Genomic DNA, 23,119 nt, shown 5'->3' with positions numbered 1-23,119 from the left:
CTTGCCTCTTTGAAATTTTGGGGTGTTTTATACATAGGTGCATCTTATTGTAAGAAAACTGGTAACTTACAACTGTACTATTGTAGCATACCCACGATCATTTAATCAAAATTTGGGTACTTGGCAACTGGTGTGTATTTATGGGAGTTGCAGCATCCCAGGATGAAGTGATCCTAACTTGTGACCTTCAATGGGGAGAGTCTCCAGAGAGGGGCGGCATACAAATCTTATTATTATTATTATTATTATTATTATTATTATTATTATTATTATTATTATTATTAATAATAATAATAATAATAATTTTCTTAACAATCACATGATTCACTTAACAACTGCATGATTTGCTTAACAACTCTGGGAAAAAAGGTCATAAAATTAGGCACAACTTATTTAACAACTGTCTTGCTTAGGAATGGAACTTTAGAGCGCTGGTGAGACCACATTTGGAATACTGTGTTCAGTCCTGGAGACCTCACCTACAAAATGGGTCCAAAGGCAGGCTACAAGAATGGTGGAAGGTCTTAAGCATAAAATTTATCAGTAAAGACTTAATGAACTCAATCTGTATAGTCTGGAGGACAGAAGGAAAAGGGGGGACATGATCGAAACATTAAAATATGTTAAAGGGTTAAATAAGGTTGAGGAGAGAAGTGTTTTTAATAGGAAAGTGAACACAAGAACAAGGGGACACAATCTGAAGTTAGTTGGAGGAAAGATCAAAAGCAACATGAGAAAATATTATTTTATTAAAAGAGTAGTAGATCCTTCAAACAAACTTCCAGCAGACGTGGTAAATCCACAGTAACTGAATTTAAACATGCCTGGGATAAACATATATCCATCCTAAGATAAAATACAGGAAATAGTATATGGGCAGACTAGATGGACCATGAAGTCTTTTTCTGCCGTCAATCTTCTATGTTTCTATGTTTCTATGTTTCTAACTTCTGGTCCCAACCGTAGTCATAACTTGAGGGCTACCTGTACTTGTCATTATGTATTTATATATTTCTTTTCTTAAAACTCTATTATTTTTTTCTTTTTCTATTTTTTTAAAGTTTTTTCTTGTCTTTTCCGTACTTTCTACTGTTTACATTTTTTAAGTTAGTATTCTTATGTTGCTAACTATGTTTCATAAAATTATCATAAAACATCCAAAGTAGCATAGCCTAAAATATCTGTAGTAAGATTACACCAAACACCATTAATTAAAGTCTACTATAAAATGGCAAAAGAATTTTTTTTGCACTATAAAACATTACAAAAACCTAAAACATTTGCATATTATATGTGTATAAATTGATATTGAGTGAAAGCTGTTTTAAAAGAATTCATAATTGTGATCTCATGTTTAAAAAACTCTTTTTACATATCCACTGTTCAAATGAACTTACAGAAGAAAAGAACATTGTTAGAACCAGCAGGAAGAAATAGTCATATCAGAAGCACTTAGGGAAAATAAAAAAGATATTTGGCCTATGCTAAATAAAATCAAGACTGCTGCAATGCCAATCTCCCCTGCCAAAACTCTTAAGACGGAGCAGTATTATGAAAGCCTTTTCCTAGAACCATAAGACATATATATCTTCAAGAAAGAGGCAGTGGAAACAAAACCTGGCTATAATGCTGAAGAACAGCAGGTTGTCCTTGACTAATGATCACAATTGAGCCCAACATTTCTGTTGTTAAGTGAGGTATTTATAAAGATATTTATTAAGATATTTATCCTGCCACATACCTCCAGAGACCTATTAGATCGCACAGAATTGGTCTTGTCCGGGTCCCGCTGACTAAACAATGTAGGTTGGCGGAACCGCGGGAGAGGGCCTTTTCTTTAGCTGCCCCGGCTCTATGGAACCAACTCTCCCCCCGATGTTTGCACTGCTCCCATTCTACTGACCTTTCAAAAAGCTGTTAAGGCCTGGCTTTGCCGAGAGGCCTGGGGACCATGAATTTTAACATTTGACACGCCCGAATTATATTCGACTGGTATGTATGTTGTTTTTAGATTGGATTTAAGGTTATTATAGGGGGTTATTTTAGTGTAGGGTTTATAATGGGCTTTTATAACTGTTATTAATATTTGACTGTTTTTATTGTAAGCCACTCTGAGTCCTATGGGATTGGGCGGCATAGAAATCGAATAAATTAAATTAATTGTGAATTTTGCCCCATTTACAACCTTCTTTTTGGCCACAGTTGTTAAGTGAACTACTGCCGTTGTTAAGTTAGTAATCTTGGTGGTTAAATAAATCTGGCTTCCCCATTGACTTTGCTTTTCAGAAGTGCACAAAAGGTGACCACATGACCCTTGGGGCACTGCAACTGTAATAAATATGAGTCAGTTGCCAAGCGTCTGCATTTTGATCACATGATCATAGGGATGCCGCAACAATCGTTAAGTGTGAAAAATGTTCATGTCACTTTTTTTCACTGCCATTGTAACTTTGAATGGTCACTCAATGAAAGGTGATAAGTCAACGACTACATGTATAATGTACATGTACAATGAGCTCTAATGAAAACAGTGCCACTAACCAATCTCAGATATGTACAGTGGTCCCTCGATTTTTGCGGATTCGAACTTCGCGAAACGGCTATACCACGGTTTTTCAAAAATATTAATTAAAAAATACTTTGCTGTTTTTTCCCCTATACCACGTAATCGCCAAACTTTCATTCGCCTTTAATAAATATTTTTTTTATAAACTTTAATAAATAAACATGGTGAGTAATAATCTAAATGGTTGCTAAGGGAATGAGAAATTGCAGTTTAGGGGTTTAAAGTGTTAGGGGAAGGCTTGTGATACTGTTCATAGTCAAAAATAGTGTATCTTTGGACTCAGGTACAATGGTGGTGTTCAAGATTATGCATTGTATTTTAGGAAATATTCACACAAAGTTTGACTCCATATAGAAAGGGTCTAGTGGGAGGTCAAGGCCAATAGAGGAAGATTCTCAGATTCTTTTGAACTTGTAAATACCTAGAATTTGAACAAGGGCCTCTTGTTATTTGTAAACTTGATCCATGCTAAATGATTTGGATGGACTGTTTTTGCAGCTAGGAAAGCGGAACAGTATCTTGCTAGAATTGGGAGTGATTATTGTGATGCTTCATAAAAAAGGGAGTAATACCTAAGAGGTGCACCTTTTGAAGACCCCATCTCTCTGCTACTTTGGACAGCCATTATTATGATGATCAAATAGTTGTTAGGTAGTGTATTGGAGAAAGTAGTGGAGATTCAGCTGCAGGGACCCTGATGAAGTAGGTTTTCTGTATATTCTTCAGGCTGGATATAAGAGGGAAACATTATTGATCATGCTAGTTGATAATGTTGTCAGACTTTGAGTAGAGAGTGTGCACCCCTTTTGAATTTTTAATGCCACCAAATATTCTTTTGGATTGTCTGCAGGAATTCGGATAGACACCCTGTTGCACAGAGGTTCTGTTTCCTCCTAAGTGAGAGATTTGAGTTGATTTGTGTTGGGGGTGAGTAGTTAAACCTGACGATTCAGTTTGAATAGGGTTTGTTTCTAACAGTTATATAGTTGCCTATTTTACAGTAAAAGGGACTCTATGTGGCTTGCAATAAAAACAATTATAAAATCCAAATGTAAAAAAAAAAAAAGAAAAACATCACCCATATTATTATTGATACTATAGAGAATTGATATTAAACCAATGCAGCCATCTCATCAATTCACCATTGCCTTGAGATCACCAGCCTGCTGCTTTTTAATGGACCTCTAGAAGGATGTCAAGGAGGGTCTGTTTCATTTTGGAGCTGAGGGATGCTGATGTTCCACTGGACAGTTGCTATGGCAGAAAAAGCTTAGCTCCTAGTTTTCTGCAGGACTTTATCCTATCCAACTAGGTCTACTATATGGAATATTTAAGGAAAGCAATGCTCAAGATACTAAACTAAGGTGGCATGTGCAGCCATATCTGAGAGTGTGTGAGGTGTTGCCCTATGTCAGTTCCAGCGTGCATGTGCGTGCTGGCCAGCTGATTTTCAGATTTCTTTTCTGCCCTTTCTACTCTCCCCAGCCTACAGGAAAGTCTCCTAAACCCTGGGGATGGTGAAAAACGGCCCAAAGGGCCATCTGGACGCTCACTTATGTGCTCACCCACAGCCTCCCTTTCGCTGTCGGAGGTCTTCAGGAACTTCTTCAGCTTTGGACAGTTGTGGCCAGGCCTCCCACATCATGGCCCATTTCCTCTGTCTTCTGCAGCCTGGTTTATAACTTCTTTGTTTAGAAGAGGCAAAAATGTAAGCAAACTGGTTGCTTTAGAACAATGTCATCTTGATTTGGTCAGAAATTTGTAAATGAAAAGTGATTTATCAGTTCTGATTTGGAGATTTTTATTTGTGTCATGAGTCACAGGAGATATCTGCTAAGTGAGATACAGATACTGTTGTATGATTGGTTTCACTGGGATGAAATTGTTTTCTGACCACTGTTTCCAAATATAACTGGTAGAAATTATGATTGAAAACGGACTTAAAAATAGAAAATATTCTTGAATAACTGCATTTTCCTGTATGTGTCTAATTGCCAAGGATGTTTCTTTTCATAACTTTGGAATTTAAGAATTCAGATTCTAATAATCTAGGAAGGGAAAGAAATGTTACATTCTAAAGCAATGCAATGGAAATTTGGGGAAAAATTGAAACTTATTAGCATCCTTTTACAGATACAAATATTAAATACAAATATTAAATATTTACAGATACAAAATTGCTGCTGCCAGTGTCTATCCCACTCTAGAGTTTTCAGTGGATGATACAAACTGAACCATCAACTTCTAGATCAAAAGTCAATAAGGAAACCAAAGATACGAGCAAAATGAAATTCTCAGTGCCCCTTTGAAAATGAAATTTATTTGACAGTTGCATTAATTAGTTTACCTTCTACTCTAGATACAGGAATTGTAAAATTCTGGTACAGTAAGCATCTTTCTATATTACAGAACTATATTAGAGAATCATTTTTAGAATTAAAGGCTGGGTAACAATATATGACCATTTTTTATGCATAGATACATCAGCATATACATACATATCACTTTCAGAATAAGCAAATCATATGAAGCTTGAAAAGGAGTAAAAATAGCAAAAGAAATTAAACTGATGAGATAAGAGGAAGAAAGAACTGTAGCTAAATCTGTAATGTAAATGATATATGATATAATTGTTAAGAAATAATATTTTTGCAATTTTGGGGGGGAAACATAAAAAACTGGGAAAATATTTTTAATTAGTTTTTATGAGGTTTTAAAAAAATATTTCATTTTTAGAGGGAAAAATTATATTTCTGCAGCAACTTTGGAAGGGCCTCCCTAAATAGATTTGTCAGACAGTTGAATTTAGACATGTACAGTTCTTTTTTCAAGAACTCTGGAACACACTGAACTTGGGATGGACAAAAAGTTTCTGAAACTAAACCTTCTAGAACAGAAGATTTTCCCTCACACCGAAGGAAGAGTCCAGGATGGGTTACTCTAGCCCATAGCTCTATGGACTGGGTTGAATTTTCTGAGGATCTGCTTCCCTGAGGACATCATCCTCAGTTGTTCAACTCAGTCCTTAGCTCAAGGATGCTTTCCTATCTGCTCCTGTGAGCTTTGGGTTGTTTAATTTTTGCATTTATTCCATTCTGGACTTTCCCTGAATCCTTTGTATTTTTTGTTTTCCTTCCATTGGAATGACAACTGTTTGCCTCTACGCCTCCAGGAATCCATTCAGCTGTGTTTGTCTTGCACGGCCTTCGGATGCCCAGGTGGTCTGTTCACTTTACTTGTACGCCTGGCTGTGTGGTAAGTTCTAAACAACTGTTTAGAACTTATTGTTCTAAACAACTACTGTTCTGTATCCAACCTTCCCTTTATATGGAAGATTGTTGAGAAGGTGTTATCAGTCCAGCTCCAACGGTCCTTGAAGCCGATTATCTGGGCCCTCAACAGTCAGATGGGAAATTCGGGGTGGAGGTTCAACGTTTTGCAATGGAGTCGGTTGATGTTTGAGGTTTCAGCCAGGTTACCCTAGCCAACTGTTATTTCCCTGCTAAAATCCTTGGAGTAGAAGTGTTCTGTCTTTGGAGATGCTGGAAAGCTGTAATTGTAAGTCAGTGAAGCTGGAGACTCCTCATCTCATAAAGGAATTTGCAGTTAGCTTTGATCTTCAGCAGCAGCCTAGCCACTGGACTGTTATCTTTTAACTCCTGTCTGCACTGAGAAGCTGCCAAAGTGAACTCGCATGCATGACTTTGGCTTGTATAAATGATGCTTTCTATATAAAGAAATTGATTTGAAATATCAGCGCATGGATTCCTCCTTTGTTTTCACTCTGCGTAGGCCCAGCGTACTGCTGTTTAATATCTACATGAAACCGCTGGATCAGATCATCCGAGGGCACGGCGTGAATTACCATTAGTATGCTGATGATACTCAGTTGTACATCTCCACCCCGTATCCACTCAGTGAAGCAGTGGAAGTAATGTGCTGGAGGCTGTTAGGCTTTGGGTGGGTGTCAACAAGCTCAGACTCAACTCCAACAAGACGGAGTGGCTGTGGGTTTTGCCTCCCAAGGACAACTCTATTTGTCAGTCCATCACTTTGAGAGGAGAACTTTTGACCTCCTCAGAGAGAGTCCACAACTTGGGCGTCCTCCTGGATCCACATCTTACCTTAGAACATCATCTTTGAGCTGTGGTGAGGGAGGTGATCACCCAGGTTCACCTGGTGCACCAGTTGCAGCCCTATCTGGCCAGTGAGCCTCTACTCACAACCACTCATATCCTTATCACCTCGAGGTTTGACTATTGCAATACAGTGATCCCCCGCTCGTTGCGAGGGTTCCGTTCCAGGACCCCCCGCAACGAGCGGGTTTTCGCGAAGTAGCGCTGCGGAAGTAAAAACACCATCTGCGCATGTGCAGATGGTGTTTTTACTCCCACAGCGCTAGCGAGGAGCCGAAGATTGGGGGCGGCGCGGCTGTTTGCCGCCGGCATGGAGGGCTTCCTAGCAGCCCCCCAAACCCGGGTTGGGGGTCCGGGGGGCGCTGGCTCTCGGCGCTTTCGAGCTGAGTCCGGGAGCGAATTCGCTCCCGGACTCAGCTCAAAAGCGCCGATAGCAAGCGGCAAGGAACGGCTTGTCCACGCCGTTCATTCTCGCCGCTTTCGAGCTGAGTCCGGGAGCAAATTCGCTCCCGGACTCAGCTCGAAAGCGCCGAGAACGAACGGCAAGGAACGGCTTTTCCACGCCGTTCATTCTCGCCGCTTTCGAGCTGAGTCCGGGAGCAAATTCGCTCCCGGACTCAGCTCGAAAGCGGCGAGAATGAACGGCGTGGGCGGGCGAAGGGCGGGCGGCAGCGAGGAGTTTGCGTGGGCGGTGGGGAAACTCCTCGCTGACGCCAGCAAGAAGGGGAAGACTCAGGGAAGCCGCCCAGCAGCTGATCTCCCGGTTGCCATCTACGCATGCGTGCCCACGGGCACACATGCGTAGATGGTATTTTGACTTCCGGGTTGAAAAATAGCGAAGTACCCTGTTCGCAATGGTTGGGGACGCAATAAACGGGGGATCACTGTACTCTCTACATGGGGCTACCTTTGAAGAGCATTCAGAAACTAGAGATCATGCAGAATGCAGCCGTGTGAGCAGTCACGGGCTTGGCTAGGTACGCCCATGTTTCTCCAGCACTCCACAGTGTGCATTGGCTGCCAATTTGTTTCCGAACACAATTCAAAGTGTTGGTTATGGCCTATAAAGCCCTACATGGCATCGGACCAGATTACTTACAGGACTGCCTTCTGCTGCATGAGTCCCAGCGACGGGTCAGGTCCCACAGAGTTGGCTATCTCCAGGTCCTGTCAACTAGACAATGGCACCTGGCGGGGCCTAGGGGAAGAGCCTTCTCTGTGTGGGGTTCTGGCCCTCTGGAACCAGCTCTCCCCAGAGATTCATACCACCCCCACCCTCCTCGCTTTTTGCAAGAACTTGAAGACTCACTTATTTTATTTTATTTATTTATTTATTAGATTTGTATGCTGCCCCTCTTCGAAGACTCGGGGCGGCTCACAACAACAAAACAGTACAGCCTGGGGCCATTAGATATTAGCCCCTGGCCAATGAATGGAATCTATGTTGATTGTTTGAATAAGAATGATTGATTTTTAAGAAATTGGGATTTTAGACTAGTTAGCTTATTTGAAATAGGATTTAAGATATTTAATTGTTTTTTATATGTTGTAAACCGCCCCAAGTCCTCAGAGAGGGGTGGCATATAAATCCAATGAATGAATGAATGAATGAATGGATGGATGGATGGATGGATGGATGGATGAATGTTAGAACAGGGCCTTTAACATCTTCTCTCTGCTCAAGTTTCGGTCCATTTGCTGGCTCGGGAGGCTGTTTGCTGGTGCCATCACACTCTTTCATGCCATTCCCTTCGAGGAGTGCTTGTTTACTCCAACTGCGACAGGCCAGGCCACTCCACTCGCATTAATTTGGCAGAGGGTTGATCTGACTCCAGCGAGGTTTCTGGAGTGCTCTTGCAGGCTCTGGACATGTATCTATGTCAAGACAGCATCTAATTGAAGGAGTGTTAAGGCGAGGTCTGCATTCCTTGGTCAAAAGTCAGCTTGCGTTGGGATTGGGCTGTTCAGACTCTTATTTGTATGTGGGTGAACCCACCTGGAGACGGTGTCTAGGTTTGGTTCCTAACACCATGGGAAATTTGTCTTTTCTGTTGGTCTTAGGTGACTCCTGTGAAACGGTCGTTCAACCTCCAAGGGGGTCGCGACCTCCAGGTTGAGAACCACTGATCTAGAAGCTCTCATTGATATTGTCTCAAGTCAGATTTTTCTCTCTCAGGAGTGACAAGACCTTGGTAGGCCAGTTGCACATGACTAACGATGCTCTGATTGTCCTCCTGTTGCAACTGTTAGAGAAGTTGATCTCCTGCCTAGAATTGTTCTCTGGGCCCATTTCCACGCCAGACCTCCAATTGCTACAGCTCATCAGTGGGCTGGATGCAGCTTGTCACTTGCCAGGATTTGAATCCTGTCAGAGGCATTGCTGTCCTTCAATTGGTGGATATTGGGAGACATTGAGAAGCGCTGATATTTTTGCAAGCCAGTGAGACTGTTGGTGGCTTCAGATGCCAGCCTTTTCAGCTGGGGTGCCCACCTCGACTTCCAAGAGCATGCAGGGCAGGTGGTCCCTGTCAGAGTTCCAGAAAACATCAACTGGCTGGAGCTCACAGCGGCCCAAATGGCCCTCCAGTCCTTCTAAGGGGGGTTGCAGGGCTCATGTCAATTGTTGGGGGTGGGGGGAACGACTCGTTCCCGACTGCTCATGCAGGAGTTGGACATCTTGTGCTGGTAGGCAGTGGACCACCTGTTGTCACTGAGAGCGGAGCACATTGTGAGGTCCTCCAATGTCATCGTGGATTGGCTGAGCTGAGCCCAAGTGGACCAATCTGAGTGGAGGTTGGTGCCCCAACTCTTCAAGGATCTGTCCCAGAGATTCGGCCATCCTCTGGTGGACCTATTTGTCTCCCCGGACAGCACTAATCTTCCCCATTATTTTTGTCAGTTCCTGTCTTGGGGCGGAAAGAGTGGATGCCCTTAGATATGCTTGGCCAAGGGTCTGCTTTGGCTTTTCCGCCCTGCCCCATATTCCAGTTGTGGTCCGGAGGTTGCTTCAGGAATGAGCATAGTTGCTGTTGGTGGCTCCCCACTGTCCCAGACGCTTGTAGTTTTCCGACCTGGTTAGCTTGTCAGCCACCCTGACCTGGAGAATCCCTCTGGATCAAGTCTCCCTCAGTCAGGGCCCAGTTCACCATCTAGACCCCCAGTGGTTCCAGCTAGCCGATTGAAGATTGAGTGAAGTCTCCTAGTCCTGGAGCGGTCTTCCACCAATGTCATCTGGACAATGCAGGCAACGAGGCAGCCTTCCACCACATGAATTTATGAGGCAACCTGAAGGACCTATTGTGCCTAGTGCGGTGAGCACCAATTGAACCTTGGGAGGTGGCGATTGAGCATGTCCTAGAATTCCTGCTAGGTGATCTCACTAAGGGCCTTTCTCTCAGCACACTGAGGCAGCAGGTTGCTGCCTTGGTCTTTATTTGGTGCTCTGGGGATTGGCTTCCTCTGGCCCATCATCCCAGGGTCCTCCTTTTTTTGCAGGGGGGGATTCTAATCTTAGACCCCTGCCTGTTCACCGGGGTCAGAATATTCCGGTCTTGCTGGGGAGAGGCAGATATGGTGGGAGCCATAGAGCTAGCCGTTCCAGGGGAAGGAGGGATCGCTGCTTAATAGCGATCCTTGCTTCCAGCTGAACTCAGGGTACTGGTGACGAGTGTAACTCTGGCCCTGGACTCAGGCTGCTGCTACTCAATGCCAGGTCGGTGGTAAATAAAGCTCTCCTCATCCGGGAATTTATCCTGGTTGAGGGGGCCGACCTGGCATGTGTGACTGAAACCTGGCTGGGCCCAGAGGGAGGAGTTCCTCTCTCTGAAATTTGCCCAGCCGGGTTTCAGGTATTTGCCCAGCCGGGTTTCAGGTCTGGCATCAGCCCAGGGAAGGGGGGGAGCAGTAGCTATAATAGCCAGGGAGAGCCTTTGCGTGCATAGACTCATTGCTCCAGAGATTGCGGGTTGTGAGTCCCTCCTGGTGAAGTTGGATTTAGGGGTTCAGGTGGGCTTGTTACGTACCTGCCTCCCAGCTGTGTGTCAACAGCCCTGTCTGTGCTGCTTGAGGAGGTAGCCGGGCTGGCGGTGGGGTTCCCCAGACTTATTGTCTTGGGGGATTTTAACCTACTGTTGCTCGGCAAAACCTCAGCTAGCGCAGGAGTTCATGGCCACCATGACAGCCATGGATCTGACCCAAATAGTACAAGGTCCGACTCACGAGGGGGGGGCCAACCCGACATGGTATTCCTCTCTCAGCAACTGAGCAATGGTCTGAGACTAAGGTGCTTAGAAGTGTTGCCTTTTTCATGGGCAGACCATTTTCTATTGCGGCTTGACTTCCTGGCTCCAATCCTTCCCCGCAGGGAGCGGAACCGACTAGGTGGTTCCGCCACAGACACCTGATGGACCCAGAGGGCTTTCAGAGGGCGCTTGGGGTTATTCCAGATGCACTCGTCCACAGTTCGGCAGAGTTTCTTGCTGAGGCCTGGAACAAGGCTGCAGCGGAGGCTCTTGATCGGATTGCGCCGTTGCAACCTCTCCATGGCACTAGACCCCTTAGAGCTCTGGATCCCTACAAGGAGGCACTTGTGCGCCCCCTCCTCAAGAAGCCTTTCCTGGACCCAGCCATTCTTAACAACTATCGGCCAGTCTCTAACCTTCCCTTTATGGGGAAGGTTGCTGAGAAGGTGATGTTGCTGCAGCTCCAGCGGTCCTTGGAAGAAGCCGATTATCTAGGCCCTTAGCAGTCAGGATTCAGGCCCGGCTACAGCACGGAAACTGCTTTGGTCGCGTTGATGGATGATCTCTGGCGGGCCCAGGACAGGGGCTTGTCCTCTGTCCTGGTGCTTCTTGACCTCTCAGTGGCTTTCGATACCATCAACCATGGTATCCTTCTGCGCCGGCTGGAGGGGTTGGGAGTGGGAGGCACTGTTCTCCAGTGGTTCTCCTCCTACCTCTCTGGTCGGTCGCAGTCGGTGTTAGTGGAGGGTCAGAGGTCGACCTCTAGGCTTCTCCCTTGTGGGGTGCCTCAGGGGACGGTCCTCTCCCCCCTGCTATTTAATATCTACATGAAACCGCTGGGCAAAATCATCCAAGGGCATGGGATGAGGTATCATCAGTACGCAGATGATACCCAGTTGTACATCTCTACCCCATGTCCAGTCAACGAAGCAGTGGATGTGATGTGCTAGTGCCTGGAGGCTGTTGGGATCTGGATGGGTTTCAACAGACTCAAACTCAACCCTGATAAGACGGAGTGGCTGTGGGTTTTGCCTCCCAGGGACAATTCCATCTGTCCGTCCATCACCCGGGGGGGGGTATTATTGACCCCCTCAGAGAGGGTGCGCAACTTGGGCGTCCTCCTCGATCCACAGCTCACATTAGAGAAACATCTTTCAGCTGTGGTGAGGGGGGCGTTTGCCCAGGTTCGCCTGGTGCACCAGTTGCGGCCCTATCTGGACCGGGAGTCACTGCTCACAGTCACTCATGCCCTCATCACCTTGAGATTCGACTACTGTAATGCTCTCTACAGGGGGCTACCTTTGAAAAGTGTTCGGAAACTTCAGATCGTGCAGAATGCAGCTGCAAGAGCAATCATGGGCTTCCCTAAGTATACCCATATTACACCAACACTCTGTAGTCTGCATTGGTTGCCGATCAGTTTCCGGTCACAATTCAAAGTGTTGGTTATGACCTATAAAGCCCTTTATGGCATCGGACCAGAATATCTCCGGGACTGCCTTCTGCCCCACGAATCCCAGCGACCAGTTAGGTCCCGCAGAGTTGGCCTTCTCCGGTCCTGTCGACTAAACAACAACAACAACAACAACAATAATAATAATAATTATTTATTAGATTTGTATGCCGCCCCTCTCTGAAGACTCAGGGCGGCTCACAACAATAATAAAAACAATGTTACAGTGGAACAAATCTAATATTAAAAAAGAAAAAACATAAAACCCCATCATTTAAAACCAAACAACACATATATACCAAACATAAAATATAAAAACCTGGGGGAGGTGTCTCAGTTCCCCCATGCCTGGCGATATAGGTGGGTCTTGAGTAATTTACAAAAGACAAGGAGGATAGGGGCAGTTCTAATCTCCGGGGGGAGTTGATTCCAGAGGGCCGGGGCCGCCACAGAGAAGGCTCTTCCCCTGGGGCCCGCCAAACGACATTGTTTAGTCGATGGGACCGGGAGAAGGCCAACTCTGTGGGACCTTATTGGTCGCTGGGATTTGTGCTTTAGCAGGTGGTTCCGGAGGTACTCTGGTCCAATGCCATGTAGGGCTTTAAAGGTCATAACCAACACTTTGAATTTTGACCGGAAACTGATCGGCAGCCAGTGCAGGCCACCGAGTGTTGTACAAACGTGGGCTCTCACGGCCGCAATCTACACTATCTGAAGTTTCCGAACACTTTTCAAAGGTAGCCCCATGTAGAGAGCGTTGCAGTAATCGAACCTCGAGGTGATGAGGGCATGAGCGACTGTGAACAATGACTCCCTGTCCAAATAAACAATGTTGTCTGGCGGGACCCAGGGGAAGAGCCTTCTCTGTGGTGGTCCAGACCCTCTGGAACCAGCTCCCTCCAGAGATCAGAATTGCCCCCACCCTCCTTGCCTTTCGTAAGCTCTTTAAAACCCATCTCTGTCGTCAGGTATGGGGGAATTGATATATTCCTTTCCCCCCAGGCCTATATAATTTATGCATGGTATGCTTGTGTGTATGTTTGGCTTTTAATAAGGGTTTTTAGCTATTTTAAATATTTTAAATATTAGATTTGTTATACGCTGTTTTATTATTGTTGTTAGCTGCCCCGAGTCTACGGAGAGGGGCGGCATACAAATCTAATAAATAAATAAAATAAATCAATCAATAAATCCCACCTGGGATTTGTTACTAGTGTTGCAGGCTCTGAGCAAGCCTCAATTTGAGTCCTTGTGGGAGGCTTGCGTACGACTTTTGTCATGGAAGATGGTGTTCTTGGTGACCATCATTTCTGTGAGACAAATCTCGGAACGGGTAGTGTTATCGACGTGCAAAAACCTTTACATCTTCCATGCAGACAAGGTGGTTCTGTGGCTGGATCCTGTGTTCCTGCCCAAGGTCGACTTCATATTCCATAGTGCACAAGAATTGGTTTTACCTAACTTCTACCCTGACCCATGCCACCAGTTGGAAATCCGTGATTTTTCCCATCTACATCTACAGAGCCGCCCTCCTCAGGAAGATGGAGGCCTTGTGTTTTTTTGCCCTTTGTCACGTGGCCTCAAGATTTCACCTTCCACAGTCGGTTGGTGGTTTCGCTCCTGCATTGCTCAAGCATATCAGTCACAGACTCTTCCTATGCCTCAAGGTGTGAAGGTGCACTTGACCAGGAATGTGGCTATCATGGCTGCCTGGACTACACAGGCTATAGTTGAGATTTGCTGGGCGGCAACATGTTGGTTTCTCTCTTCAACCATCATTACTGCATCAACTTATTCTCATCTGCTGATGCAGCATTTGGCAGTGAGTGCTGCAGCGGGTGCATAAAGAGCCGGGATTAAGTATTTGACTGCCCTACTGGACTCCTTACCTTTGGTATGTCCCATCCTGGACTCCTCCTTTGATGCGAGAGACAAGGGAGATTGGTTCTTACCTGATACGCCCTTTTTTCAAAGGAAGAGTCCATACCCACCTTTTGGTCTGTCTTTGGACGATCGCCTGGGGGATTTGGTTTTCGTCTTTCTCCAGGCTTCTCAGAATTTGTCTGACCATGTTTGTGGGTTCTGCTGGGAGCTTATGCCATTTGCTTTGGACCTATTGTCAACTGAGGATGAAGTTATCAGGGAGGTGGATCCTTCGGAAATTTAACCCAGTCCATTGAGCATTGGGGCTAGAGTAACCCATCCTGGACTCTTCCTTTGATCCTCAGAAAAAGGGCGTATCAGGTAAAACCAGTGCCCCTTCTGAATATAGTCTCATACCTGAAATAGCACAAAACATCTGGAAGACTGTTGGACGTATTAGGTCAGAAGTGCAACTTGTAGCTTTTGATCTAAACGTTAATGATTAAAGATGGCACTTTGAGGCCTTTTCAAGAACTTTGGGATTTCATGAGATTGGCATCCTTTTCATACAAGTAGTTCTTGAGCTATAACTGGTTGCTTAGTGACAGTTTGAAGTTACAATGGACTCCCTAAAAGCTACTTACAATCTGTTTTCAAAATTATGGTTGCTGTAGCACCCCCATGATCATTCACTCTTACAACTGACCACATCAGTGGTGGGTTGCTACCGGTTCACCCCCAGTGAGCATGCACGTGCATTTACAGTTCTGAACTGGTAGCAAAGGTAAACCCACTACTGCACACATGGATGTTACAGAGTCCTCTTTTCCTATCTCCTCCACCCATCCTGCCCTTCCGCAGTCCCTACAACCCTTTAGCCTGCTTCCCAACCCAGCCATTTATCCATCTAAGGGAGCCTCAAGCCGACTGGAAAAACTACTGGTACACAGAAGATTGTTGCAGCTTGCAGGTCTTGTTCTGCTTTATACCCCAGTACTCAGCCACACATGGACTTGCAGGACTTGGTCTGCTTCTCCGTACTGAAGGAGCGGGTCCAGCAGTCACATGGGTTGCTCATGTCCAATCCGGTGGAACTGAGCCTAGTGTTAAAAAAGCTTGCCGGATCCGCCCCTTCCCCAGAATTCGCTCAGTTCGCATATCCTGCGGTTGTATTGTGATAGCTCGTTCAACATTCTAACACCTTCCCTTCGATCTTTTCCTTCAAAAGTAGTAAGAATTGTTTTACCATTATTATTTACTTGCACGAATAGCGCCAGCCGTTTGAGGCTCGGCTTTTTTCTTTTGGAGAAGTTGCGGTTTCGTTTCCCCCCGGCGGTTTTGCCGTGTACGATTCCCGCTGCCGCTTGTGGATTCCTTTAATCCCTTGGCCTGGAGGTCTCGGTGCAAGTATTGATTTATTGATTATTATTGTATATGATTAAAGGGCTTTAATATACCTCCTGCGGAGTGAGACGCCTTCTAGTCTCCTGGACTTAGTCGATCGCTTTCCCTTTTAAAAATCCTATTTCGGAGCGATTTTTTGGCGCGAAGGCCTTCGCGCCCTTTTTAAATTTAGGCCTCTTGTGTTGGCCTTCTGCCAGCCGCGTAGGCCTCAGTCCACCGCGTGGATCCCGGAGCAGGCCTTGGGACGCCCAGGCTTAATTCTCCACCGGCTAAGCCTCCAACCAGAGTGCCTTGGTTTACTTAATTGAAAAGTTTAGGGAGGCTGGGCCCCGCTGGATCTGGGGACACGAACTCTGGGTTTGCCCAGATTGCCCTCAAGTCTCAGCAGCTTCGAGGCCTCGAAGCAGGATCCATTCCTCTTGGGAAGTACTTGAAATTCTTCTCCTTAATTATTCAGTTATTGGCTCAGCCTTGTCTTCTGTTAATTGTCAGACTATGGCTACTTTTCCCAAGAGAGGCACAACTAAAGGTCCCAGAGAGGCCAGGCCTACAGGCGATGAAATTACTAGTATCCCCCAGGCCTCTTCCTCCTCTTCTCCAGGGGCCCGCCCCTCGACCAAGGTCACCAGGGCCGAGAAGAGAAGGGACCTAGCCCTACAAAGAATCCATGATAAATCAGCAAAACGTTTGAAAGTACAGGCCCAAGTGCTCAGTAGTCAAGACCCCCCAGAGGCTTCTAGTCTACCTCCTTCTGGGGTCCCTGTGTTATCTCTGGATGAGCCTAACCTAGACAGACCCCAACCTAACCTATGGGGCATAGGTCCAGAGGAACCAGATATTATTGAAGATTCCCCCCAGCCAGGATCCTCCCAGGCCTTTAGGGATTCTTCTGCCATTCCTGCTGATATTTCTAGTTTACCTCCTGAGTTCCAATCTATTTTTTCTGTGTTGTCCAAGGCCATTGATGCCAAACTCTCTACCATCAATGAGCTTTCCTTACCTCCTCCTCCTCCTCGTCCCTCCCGCCCCTTGGGTTCCTCCCCAGCGGTTAGAGCTCCTATTCAGGAGGATTCAGATTCCTCTCAGGATGAATATGAGGATTTGGAGGATGATGAGGATCCTTTTCAAGGCCTTTCAGATGATGAGGAATCCCAAATAAAGGTTCCTTCTCCAATTACTATTTTTCCTTCTCAATTATTCAAATCTCTTCTCCTCAAAGCTAGAATTTCTACGGGATTAGCGGCCCAGGAGAAACAAGCCTCCACTTCCACTGATCCCCCGGAGGAGAATTTACCTTACTTCACAGAGGAACAGGAGGATAACGAGGTAATTCCTATGCCTAAATTGTTTAAAGATGCCTTACTTAAACAGTGGGATTTCCCAGCCTCTGGCCTTAATCCCTCCACCAAGGACAGAAAATTGTACAAACTTTCCTCTTCCTATGAAGAGCTCCTATCCTTTCCTAAACCAGATGAACCTGTCAAGATCCTTCACTCGGCAGCGGCTGTGCCAGGCGAAGCGGAGGAAGTCCTCCGCCCAGAGGACAAGCGGATTGAACAAATGCTCAAAAGAGGATTCACCGCAGATTCCTGGGCCATTAAAAGTTCTGCAGCAGCTTCCTTTTTCTCCAGAGCCATGCTTCTGTGGCTTCGCCAACTACAACAGCATATTCCTCCCGATGACTTGAGAGGCCAACAAGACTTCAACAAAGTCTTTGCAGCTGCCCAGTACGTGGCTGATGCCACCTTGCAATCTACTAGATTTTCTGCCAAGTCTATTGCAGCTTCTACAACGGCAAGAAGACTCCTATGGATTCGCCCTTGGCAAGCGGGAGTACGCCAGAAATGGCAGTTATCCCAGGGTCCCTTAAAGCGCGACCTTCTTTTCGGTGATCTTCTGGATCCACTCCTCACGGAAACCACGGACAAGAAGAAAGTCTTGGGCCCAACCACCAAAAAGGCTACCAAAACGCAGTCCTTTCGTCGCCCAGGGCGCCAGCCAGATCAAGCGGCTTCCTATCAGAGATCTCCAGGTCAGTATTCCCCCCGCTTTCGTTCCCAAGGTAGGAACTCCAGGGGCAGAGGTTTTCGCTTCCAAAGGGGAGCGTCCTCTAACAGGGCTTCAAAAAAACCTAGATGGTAATTTTTCCTCTATTCCCATAGGGGGTCGCCTAGCCCATTTCGCCTCTAATTGGCGTCTCACCTCCAAGGACCCCTGGGTCATTGACACTGTTCAAACAGGCCTTCTGTTAGAATTTGTTTCTCCTCCCCCGAAACGTTTTATTTCCTGCCCTTCTCCCAGGTCCTCCTCAGATTGTAACCGTATGGAGGAGGCCATTTCTCATTTATTGTCCATCAGAGCCATTCAACCGGTTCCGTCCGGGCAGAAGGGCCTAGGATTTTACTCCATCCTATTTATGGTGCCAAAGTCCTCCGGAGGTTGGAGAGCTATTTTGGATTTAAAGAAGCTAAACCTATTCATCAAATATAGGAAGTTTAAAATGCACTCCTTATCTTCTATTTTGGCCGCCATCCACACGGGAGATTTCATGGTCTCCTTAGACCTCACTGAGGCCTATCTCCACATTCCTATAGCCAAATGCCACAGAAAATTTTTACGTTTTTCCTTTCAAGGCAGGCATTTCCAGTATAGGGCAATGCCATTTGGCCTTTCCTCGGCCCCTCGGGTCTTTACAAAGCTCTTGGGGTCCCTGGCGGCCTATATCCGGGCGTCTCCCATCCATATTTTATGTTATCTTGATGATATTTTGATTCATGGGAACTCCCTAGAGAAAGTGAAAACAGACCTGTCTGTCACCATGTCAGTCCTTCAGGACCATGGATTTTCCATCAACTTTGATAAAAGCCATCTCCAACCTTCCACATCCATCTTACACCTGGGTTCCATTATTAATTCAGAATCCTCCCAGGTTTTTCTCTCTCCCGAGAGAAAACTCAGTATAGGGGAGTTAATTTCCAACATTTTATCCAAACCTTCAGTATCCATAGTAACTTTGTCTTCCCTTTTGGGGAAGATGGTGTCATGCATAGGCATCATTCCCTGGGCTCGCCTTCATGCTAGGGAACTTCAGTGGCTCCTATTACCCTTTCAGAGATCGGGGCACAGCAACTCAAATCGTCGCATTGTCATCCCACTAAGTGTTCGCAGATCCTTCAAGTGGTGGAAGTCTCCGGCCATGGACAAAGGATCCCCGTTCAGGTGCCCGGATCAATTTGTCATCACCACAGATGCCAGCCTATCGGGATGGGGCGCCCACGCCCAGGGGATGATAGCCCAGGGCACGTGGTCCCCGGAGGAAGCCTCCAAGCCAATCAATTGGCTAGAATTAAGAGCCGTTTCCCTGGCTCTGAAACATTTCTCTCCTCGCATTCCCAACCGGCACGTTCTCATTCTCACCGACAACATTGCCACAAAAAGCCATATCTGCAGACAGGGGGGCACGAGATCCAAGGCACTCATGAGGGAGGCTCTCAAGTTAGGCCTTTGGGCGGAAAAACATCTTCGGTCGCTCCTAGCCGACCACATTTCGGGGAGCCTCAACGTCCAGGCGGACTGGCTATCTCGAGCAACGATAGATCCAGGAGAGTGGAACCTCCATCAGGACCTGTTCCATCAAATCTGCCTCAGATTCGGCCTACCTACTCTGGATCTCTTCGCGACCAATGCGAACGCCCAACTCCCTCGCTTCTTTTCCAGATTTCCATCCCCGGGAGCGGAAGCAATCAATGCCCTCCGGAGCCCATGGCCTCCAGGCCTACTTTACGCATTTCCTCCAATTCCAATCCTCCCGGACGTGATTCACAAGGTCCTCACCGAGAGGGCCCGAGTAATCTTAATCGCTCCTCATTGGCCCCGCCGGCCCTGGTTCGCGGATCTCCAACAGTTGTCCGTCCAGGACCCCTGGCGACTCCCCGTTTCGGGGGATATGCTGCGGCAGGGGGCCTCATTCCATCCAGACCCGGAGTGGTTCCACCTCACCGCCTGGCTGTTATCAGGAGAGACTTAGAACTGCGTGGTCATGACCCCGATACAGCGGAGGTCATTTTAAAGGCCAGAAGGAGTTCGACCAATCGAATCTACGACCACACGTGGTCCAAGTTCCACCAGTGGTGTCTACAGGAAGGCCTCTCTCCTCTGTGCATCCCCATACACAGAATCATTTCCTTCCTTATGCAAGGCTTCCATAAAGGACTTTCTACCAGCACCCTCCGGCGTCATCTGGCAGCCATTTCATCTGTCCTAGGGGGCCCCCGCAGACAGCCTCTCCGATCCTTTCCAGAGGTTCAGGAATTCCTCAAGGGCATAGCCAACCTCAGACCTTCCAAGGTCCACAGGTATCCCTCTTGGGATTTGCCACGGGTTCTCCATTCCCTCACGCAGGCACCATACGAACCCCTAAAATCAGCGTCCCTCAGGTACTTATCCTTTAAGGTAGCATTCCTGGTGGCTATTACCTCTGCACGACGCATTTCGGAGCTGGCTGCCCTCTCAATCAGACAGGACCTTTGTCAATTTCATCAGGACAAGGTAGTCTTGCGACTGGACCCTATCTTCTTACCCAAGGTCAGTTCCATGTTCCACAGAACTCAGGATATTGTCCTACCTTCCTTCTGCCTCCAACGAGACCATCCCTTGGCAATTAGATGGCACACTCTGGATCTTATTAGAGCGCTGAGAATCTATATCCAACGCACAGGACCCTTTCGGAGGTCAGAAGCACTGTTTATAGCCTATCACCCCAGAGTCATGGGGACCAAGGTGTCTTCAACAGTAATAGGCCGTTGGATCAGAGGGACTATAGCTAAGGCCTATGAATCGGCCTCCCTCTCAGTTCCAAGGAACATCACTGCGCATTCCACCAGGAGCGCAGCCACCTCGGCCGCTTGGGCGACTCAAGCCCCGTTGGAGGAGGTCTGCAAAGCAGCCACTTGGGTCTCGCCAAATTCCTTCATCAGGCACTACAAGATTGATGCTTACGCTTCAGCGGACGCTGCCTTCGGCAGAAGGGTACTCCAATCCGTTATCTCACACGATAGCAAGCTAATCCCACCCTAGGGACCATCTATTGGGTATGTCCCATGTGACTGCTGGACCCGCTCCTTCAGTATGGAGAATAGGCGTTGATTGCTTACCTGAACGCCTCTTCTCGTACGGTGAGCGGGTACAGCAGTCACTTCCCGCCCTTGTATGTGTCTTCCTTACCTTTCTATATTCCTTTTTCCTCTAACAATAAGAGTTGAACACTACAGAGCTTCACAGCTGAGCCTAGTCTATGGATTCGCGAATTCTGGGGAAGGGGCGGATCCGGCAAGCTTTTTTAACACTAGGCTCAGTTCCACCGGATTGGACATGAGCAACCCATGTGACTGCTGTACCCGCTCACCGTACGAGAAGAGGCGTTCAGGTAAGCAATCAACGCCTATTCTCAGACATTTCATGGCACAGCGGCACCCAACTTACCTTTCCTATTTCTATAGCTTCTGAGAGGGCTTTTCTACTGAGGCAGCCTCATGGCAACCTTGTGCTATTCTGTAGATGGTTGTTATTCTTTCAATCTTTTGGTGGGCTCCATTTTTAAGGAGGCTCAATTTTTCCTTAAATGGAAGTTGGGAAAACCTGAGGCCTGCAAGCTGCCTCTTGTGTGCTGGTAGCTTCTCCTGGGTGGAAAGCTGGTAGCTTCTCCTGGGTGGAAAGCAAGCCCCTGGTGGTGTAGGAAGGCCTGTGAGGACCCCAAAAGGTGGGAAACAGAACACAAGGTGCCTTGAGGTTGGAGAAAGCTTGGAAGGTCCACATCAGATTATCGTGGGCTTGTTCTAGGTCTTCCAAGCCTCCCCTATCCCTGAGACATCCTTGTTCCACTTAGCAACCTATGTGATTGCTTAATGTCTGCATTGGGGAAAGCAGAGATGGAGGCACCTCACTTAAAACAGTTACACTGTAATAGGCAGGTATTATTATGGTTGTAACTCAAAGACTACTCTGTGGAAACAAATATCATTGTAAATATCCCTTTATATCAAATATAATTGTTATCAAATAAAGGGACTGACTACTACAGTGTATTCCTCTCTATTTTATGTCATTGTACTATTCCAGATGTATTTGAAATAATAATATATGTTTATTTTATTGCTGAATAAAATATCATGAGAGTAGAATTCTAATATAGCAAAAAAATCTGAACTATAGCTTTTATTCCAGAACTCTGGCTCAGTAGCAAATACTTTTACGGGATTCCTATAGTTATGCTTCTCTGTTCTTTTATTTTCATGATCAACAAGTATGTAACTGTCAAATCTGGCCAGTTAATTCCACAATGAAATCAGTAACATCAAAAGTGGAATTTATTTGTCTTGAATAAAAGCAAGAATGACAGTAGTGAACATTCTCTCTAGCCCAAGGGTGTCATCATCACGGCATTGTCACATGACATATCAGGACTCTCCCCTTCGCTAAACCGGGTGTGGGTGTGGCCAGTGTGTGACACATCTGACCAAGACATGAGTTTGACAGCCCTGCTGTAGCCCATTAGAAGGAATATGAATACCTCAGTGGAAGATTCGGCTTGGTGTTTGCTTTTAAGAATGGTGGGGAGTCTCTTTGTTTGAGTGAATATCATGTTGATATTCTCACAGTTCTGTAACGTTGTTGCAAAGTTAAGAAAAAGGATGCATAATTACTTATTTGTGTTTTTACTAGGTGTATCTCATTTTAAAGCAGACAACTATGCTAATAGAAATATAAGAAAGATAATATTGTATAAATCCAGCCTTGAGGCTTTCCACATGCTTTTAAAATGCAAGTCACCATCTGTTTATATAAGTTTAAGTTTCATGATGCTTAGTTAATATATGTAATACGGGCGGTGAATGAACCCAGTACATCATTTTCCTAGGACAATATGGTTTCCAGCTTTTCAATGATATGCATTACCTCTTCATTATCCCTTTGTTTTCATTTTTCTATTCTTTTCTTTATTCATTCTGTTTTTTCTTTCTCTATTTCTTTAGGAAACATGCCTTGAATTGCCACCGAATGAAGCCTGCTCTTTTCAGTGTGCTATGTGATATTAAAGAAAAAACAGGTTTGTTTGCATTTTCATTTTTTTATCTGAAAACTAATAGTTCCAGCTAATAAATTGTATATAGTTAATGTACAAAAATATCCTAGTTCTTAAACTGACTGCTGATATTTGAACCAATAATTATGAATTAATTAGGACTTTAATAGTCTACATCTTTGTATAGGATTCTGTTGCTAAATTATTTGTAAATGGAATATTTTCAGGCTACAAAGTGTTGTACAACTTTGTGCAATATTTTATGTTTGGTTTGAACCAAATAATAATGGTTCAGAGGAAGTCTTTTGTTTCTCTTGCCTTTTTAAAATAAACATTAGTCTTTTTTCATTAGTCAAGACATCAAACTGATATCAA

The 23,119-nt window shown here is 45.8% G+C and overlaps 1 protein-coding gene across 2 annotated transcripts in view; it reads left to right on the top strand.

Annotated features, from left to right (window-relative positions):
- Window positions 1-23,119, top strand: part of LOC139161652 (pre-B-cell leukemia transcription factor 3-like) — a 70,379-nt gene that overhangs the window by 11,232 nt on the left and 36,028 nt on the right. For both annotated transcript variants that reach the window (XM_070741074.1, XM_070741073.1), the window contains exon 2: window positions 22,695-22,768. In XM_070741074.1, coding sequence (XP_070597175.1) covers window positions 22,720-22,768 — 49 coding nt within the window. In that variant the 5' untranslated portion in view covers window positions 22,695-22,719. The remainder of the gene's footprint in view (window positions 1-22,694; window positions 22,769-23,119) is intronic.

This window comes from Erythrolamprus reginae, chromosome 2 (assembly GCF_031021105.1).
Source record: "Erythrolamprus reginae isolate rEryReg1 chromosome 2, rEryReg1.hap1, whole genome shotgun sequence".
Taxonomy (NCBI): Eukaryota; Metazoa; Chordata; class Lepidosauria; order Squamata; family Dipsadidae; genus Erythrolamprus; species Erythrolamprus reginae.
Note: the sequence above shows the minus strand (reverse complement) of the source record. Positions and strands in the feature narration are given on the sequence as shown.